The sequence below is a fragment of the Cucurbita moschata genome, unplaced genomic scaffold (assembly GCF_002738365.1).
Source record: "Cucurbita moschata cultivar Rifu unplaced genomic scaffold, Cmos_1.0 Cmo_Scf00010, whole genome shotgun sequence".
NCBI lineage: Eukaryota > Viridiplantae > Streptophyta > Magnoliopsida > Cucurbitales > Cucurbitaceae > Cucurbita > Cucurbita moschata.
The window spans coordinates 4,181,998-4,187,469 of record NW_019268526.1 but is presented as its reverse complement, the minus strand read 5'-3'; the positions used below and the strand labels follow the sequence as shown (position 1 = coordinate 4,187,469).

General features: G+C 35.2%; 1 protein-coding gene across 2 annotated transcripts in view; it reads left to right on the top strand.

Moving 5' to 3' along the window:
• Positions 1 to 5,405, top strand: part of LOC111448499 (CBL-interacting serine/threonine-protein kinase 11-like) — a 5,972-nt gene extending 567 nt beyond the window's left edge. Inside the window, exons 2-4 of one of the 2 annotated variants that reach the window (XM_023088156.1) lie at positions 1,339 to 1,796; positions 2,134 to 2,206; positions 3,964 to 5,405. In XM_023088156.1, coding sequence (XP_022943924.1) covers positions 1,772 to 1,796; positions 2,134 to 2,206; positions 3,964 to 5,182 — 1,317 coding nt within the window. In that variant the 5' untranslated portion in view covers positions 1,339 to 1,771 and the 3' untranslated portion in view covers positions 5,183 to 5,405. Of the gene's footprint in view, positions 1 to 1,332; positions 1,797 to 2,133; positions 2,207 to 3,963 lie in introns of both variants that reach the window. The other variant, XM_023088155.1, reaches the window with a different exon arrangement.
• Positions 5,406 to 5,472: the final 67 nt, after the last annotated feature.

Below are 5,472 nucleotides of genomic sequence, written 5' to 3'. Positions count from 1 at the left end.
TTTTTTTTTTTTTTTTTTTTGGATAAATATAGAACGAGTGAGTTGAGTAATGGATGGTCGGAGGCTTCACGCAAAGGTGTTGCTATGTATTGAACGAGCTTGAAATCAACTGTGATGCTTTTGTCATTTCGACCTAGAGATTTCGATGTTGAAGGGGCCGCTGTTTAATGGAGTTTGTTTTTCTGATGAATGACGTTATGATGGAATTGGTTTAGAATTTTGTGATAGGAATGTGATTTTTTCACCATTTAATCATTGATCTACGTTATTAGCAAGCATGATGACATAACCGCCATAGATTTGGACCATTTGGTCTTAAAACTTGATCCAAACTGTAAGTAGTAGCCTACATTTGAGATCCCGTGCAAGGCATCTGGCCAACTTTTGAAGGTACAACTTCATAACAGGAATAGAAAAAGAGGTTAATCTACAAAGACGTCATGAATTATAGCGCTCTATTTTCTGGACCTCTTCCATGCCTTTTGTGCTTGAACACCATCATAATATTAGACTGCATTTTCTATTTGCTTGCTATAGTTGTATTGATATATTAGAGTTCACAGTTCTCTCTGCTACTAACTTGATTTGATTTTTATCTTTGTTATATTTCCATGTAATAGGAGATGAATTATCAATTCGATTTACGGAATTGTGCTAGTTAGCTCGAGGATAAAAATCTAAGCTAGTCTCTAATCAGGATATTTCTACCGTCTCTGTTGAAAACAGAGCAGGTCTTCCAACTTCACTCGGTAGACTCACCTAGTTGATCCCATGTTCAAGGGCGATAAGATTTTGTTTAGGAAATTCCAGCAACTAATTTTGAACCTTTTTGTGTCATGGGTTGATTTCTTTGTTGCTCACTACAGCTGGTCTTAGCCAAAAGGCTGAGAGAGGCATAAGGTTGCTTTCTTCGTGAAAATTGCTACCAAGTAAATGTTTGGTCTGGCTCATAGAAGAGGAAATCGTGTTTTCAAATTTAGGTCATTTGTTCCGTTAAGTGTAAATTTTCATTTTCATTTCTACTGAAAGATATTTATGTGTGCTTGTTTACATGCTGTGTCGCTGCCCTTTCTTTCGTATCTGTTGATATCTTAAAAGAAACTAAATACATCTATTTCTCTAATAATGCAAAAAAGTGGCATATTTCCTAAATGAATTTTAACTTCCTTACCAATTTTTTTTTTTTTTTTTTTTTTTTTTTTAACAGCCATGCTAGCTTTACTTATTTAATTATTTGCTCAAATCTTCCTGTGTTTTACTTTGTTTCCTATTCTGGTATCATCTGGGTTTGGTTTAAATTCTGTTTTTGAGTTCTTATTGCGGTAATTCCAGCTACAGTCGTGCAATGTTGAAGAACGGTGAAAGCAAATGATTGTAAAACGGCTTCCGAGAAGTATGAATCATCGGTTGCTTAAAAATGATGGAAGAATATCAAGTAGGAGTGGAGGGCCAGGTTTGTAAAGGGGATCTCTGATACACGCATCCATGGAACCATGATCACAAAACAGATAAGTCTCTTTCCATCCCTTCAACTATTTTGTTCTATAACTCATTAAATTATGCGTTGAATTGAAGAAGAGATGTGGATAGTTCGTAATTCCTTTATAAAATTCAGTGATGCTCTTTCCATTGAGCTACATGGATTGTCGAAATAAATCTAAGCATAACGAATTTACTCACGATCAAGGTCGGACATATGGCAGACAGGTTAAAATAGTATGGAGCACTATGGTTTGGGTTTTCTGATCGATCACCATGGTGCGTCTCTCCGATGTGGGACACTCGCGCCTTGCACGGTATACCATACATTATTCTTGGTATTTAAAATTTTAAAATGTTTTCAAACTTTTAATTTTTATCTAATATAAATATAAATTTGAACTTTTAATTTTTTAATTTAGTGTGCAAGTTTACATTGATACATGTGTAATCATGAGGTATTGAAACCTTCACGAAGATTTATGGAAATGGCATTGGCATTCAAATAATATTAATTATTAAGCGTGAACTTATTTTAGGCTCAATATAATAAGGTAGGTGGTTCCGAAAGTATTTTGGGGCATTATTATTATTCTTATTTAAAATTGTTTCCGATTTGAATTCGTACGGTTTTTTCTTTGTTTTATATTTTAGGTATCTTCAGACGCGTGGATATGCGTTCATATGCCTGCCTCTGCTTTCTCCATAGGATGATTCCGAACCAAAGGTGAAATTTCCCTCCTGCCCTTGATTTCTTCAATTTTCTTGGTTTTTTCTTTTAAGAAATCAAATTTAATCTTAAATTTTGAAATTTTAATATAACTTTTACATAAAATTTACTTGAATTAATATCTAAATTAACCATTGCATAACTTTGAAAACTCTTATAATTTTGAATAAAAACATGTCTTTAATGACATTCTTTTTAAACCCCGTCATTTTTGGTCCTGAATGTACTACAATTCCATGAAGTGTATGATAATATTTTTTTTAATGAAATTTTAAATCTCTTTTTTAAATTTAAGAATAAAATTACAATTTGATGAAATTAAAAATTAGAGTAAATTTACTAAAATTTTCTCTTTCTTTTTATTCATTTAAATTTTAAAATTCAACTTTATTTTTCAACAAAACGACTAAATACTAAAAAAAAAGGATAAATAATAGTTGGAAGAAAAATTCAATGAACCCACACCGTATGAAAAAAGAATTAATATTGGCTATTGCGTAAGTCGGCTTTGTTCTATGTTTTAGCTGTTAAATAACCATGCAATATTTGATGCTAACTCAATAATATATAAAATCTCAACTAGTATTAATTAATTCATAAACTTTATAAATTTTGTTTAATTATTATGTTTATAATATTATATTATGTTATGTACATCCTAATTTTAAAAATGAGTTTTTAACATGAAATTATGTATTTTTCAAAGTCTTCATTATTTTTAATGTAACTTGTAAATTTTAAAATTTGTAATTGAAAACCTGAAATAACTACCTTATATATAAAAAAAAAAGCAAATTTGTATACTTAAATCCATTTAATCAATTGAAATATTTTAAATTTGTATTTTAGGACAGCCACATTTTAGAATGTATTATATATTTATTGAAACAAAATTTATCAAATAATTTTTTTTTCCTTTTTTACTAAAAGGAAATTAAAAATTTCAATAATTATTTAGTTTTATAGTCTAAATTGTAATTTTTGCTTTTAAATTTGTATTTTCGTATCCTTGACCAAAAGCCGCCTAATTCTTTCTCAAAATCTTCCCTTTCTTACCATTTTTCTCCGTTTTCCACTCCATTATATTTGTCAGAAAGACAATCCCAATCCCAAAATCTGAAATGATCAAACCAAAGCCAGATGTACGAAAGGAAATCGACAGTTTCCAACTTTAGCTCAAAAACGACATGTTTGACCGTCGTTTCATTTCCAAGTTCAATTTCAATTAATTTCAGCCGTCATAGCGCGGCGCCGACGTGGCAGACTTAACAAACGTGTCATTTACCTAGCCAATCACAATATAACAAGTACCCTTAATCCAAATCTTTATTAAATAATTAAATTTAATAATGAATTAAATCAGTAAATTCCCATTCCCAAGGTTGCTTCTGCCTCCACGTCGCTGGATCCCCTTTCTCTCTTAATTATTTTTAAAATTTAAATTATTAAATAACTAATTCTCCATTTGCTGTGCGATTCCAGAAAGCTCAGCCAATAAAATTCCCCAAAAAAAAAAAAAGTTAATAATATAGAAATTCCATTTTCACCATTCTCGCTTTCTTCCAAATTTTCTCTATATTAACTGTTCTCTCTCTCTCTTTCCACAATCATTTTCGAAATCTGTTTTGGGTGATTTCTGTTCTCGGCTTCTGACCGATCATCTCTTTAATTCCCGTTCGATCTCTGGCCATCTGCCGCCGCAAGATGCCGGAGGTCGAACCCTCTCCCCCCGATAACGATGCCTTATTTGGCAGGTACGAGCTCGGCAAGCTCCTTGGCTGCGGCGCCTTTGCCAAGGTCTACCATGCCCGCGACCTCCATTCCGGCCAAAGCGTCGCCATCAAAGTCATCAACAAGAAGAAGATCAACGGCTCAATCCTAATGCTCAACATCAAGCGGGAGATCACCATCATGCGCCATCTCCGCCACCCTCACATCGTCAAACTCCTTGAGATTCTCGCTACCAAATCCAAGATCTACTTCGTCATGGAGTTCGTCAGAGGCGGTGAGCTCTTCGCTAAGATCGCCATTGGCAGGTTCAGCGAGAATCTCAGCCGGAAATTCTTCCGCCAGTTGATCTCCGCCGTTGGATTCTGTCACGCGCGTGGGATCTACCACCGCGATTTGAAGCCGGAGAATCTCCTCGTCGATGAGAATGCGAATCTGAAGGTTTCCGACTTCGGTCTCAGTGCGGTTACGGATCAGATCCGCGCCGATGGCCTTTTGCATACTCTCTGTGGAACTCCGGCGTATGTCGCGCCGGAGATTCTATCGAAGAAGGGCTACGACGGTGCGAAAATCGATGTGTGGTCATGTGGTGTGACTCTCTTCGTGTTGAACGCCGGTTACCTTCCGTTCAACGATTCGAATCTAATGGTGTTGTATAAGAAGATTTACAGGGGGGATTATCGGTGTCCTAAATGGATGTCGCCTGATCTCCAGAGGTTTCTGTCACGACTTCTCGATACGAATCCCCAAACCAGGATCACCATCAATGAGATTCTGAATGATCCGTGGTTCACAAATGGAGAAGATACAGACATCAATTTCTACGATGATTACGAGGTCAAATCGGAAGCTAAGGTCGAATCTCCATCGAAGAACTTAAACGCATTCGACATTATATCGTTCTCGTCGGGATTAGATCTCTCTGGTTTGTTCGACGATTCGCAATACGCAGTGGAGGACAGTGAGCGATTCATACTGGCAGAGTCGCCGGAAAAGATCCTGGAAGAGGTGGAGGAATTCGCTAGGTCTGAGAATTTGAAGGTTAAGAAACAGAGAGAATTTTTAGTTGAATTGTTTGGACAGAATCATAATTTTTCTATCCGGATAGAAATTTTCCGGTTGATCGACGGATTGGCGGTGGTGGAGGTGAGAAGAAGAGGTGTCGATGCAGGATCATATAAGCAACTGTTGAAGAAAAAGCTGAAATGTCATCTCATCCACAACGTAGCGTCGACGTCCCGATAGAACTCCGGTGACCTGAACCAGTAAGACGTGGATTTCTTCCGAACCCAACAGGAAAATTCGGGCAAAAGATAGAAGGTGATTAACATCTTTTCATTATCCCATTGAATTAATAATGATAATAATAATGGAAGAGTAAATAAAGGAAAAAAGAGGAATTAAGAGTCCCTATGAAGTAGTTAAGAAGTATATGTTAATGTCATTTTTCATTTGCATTTTGATCGGCTTTTCTCAGCCTTTTTATGTACATAGTTTTTTTTTTTTTTTTTTTTTTTTTTTTTTTTTTAAAAAAA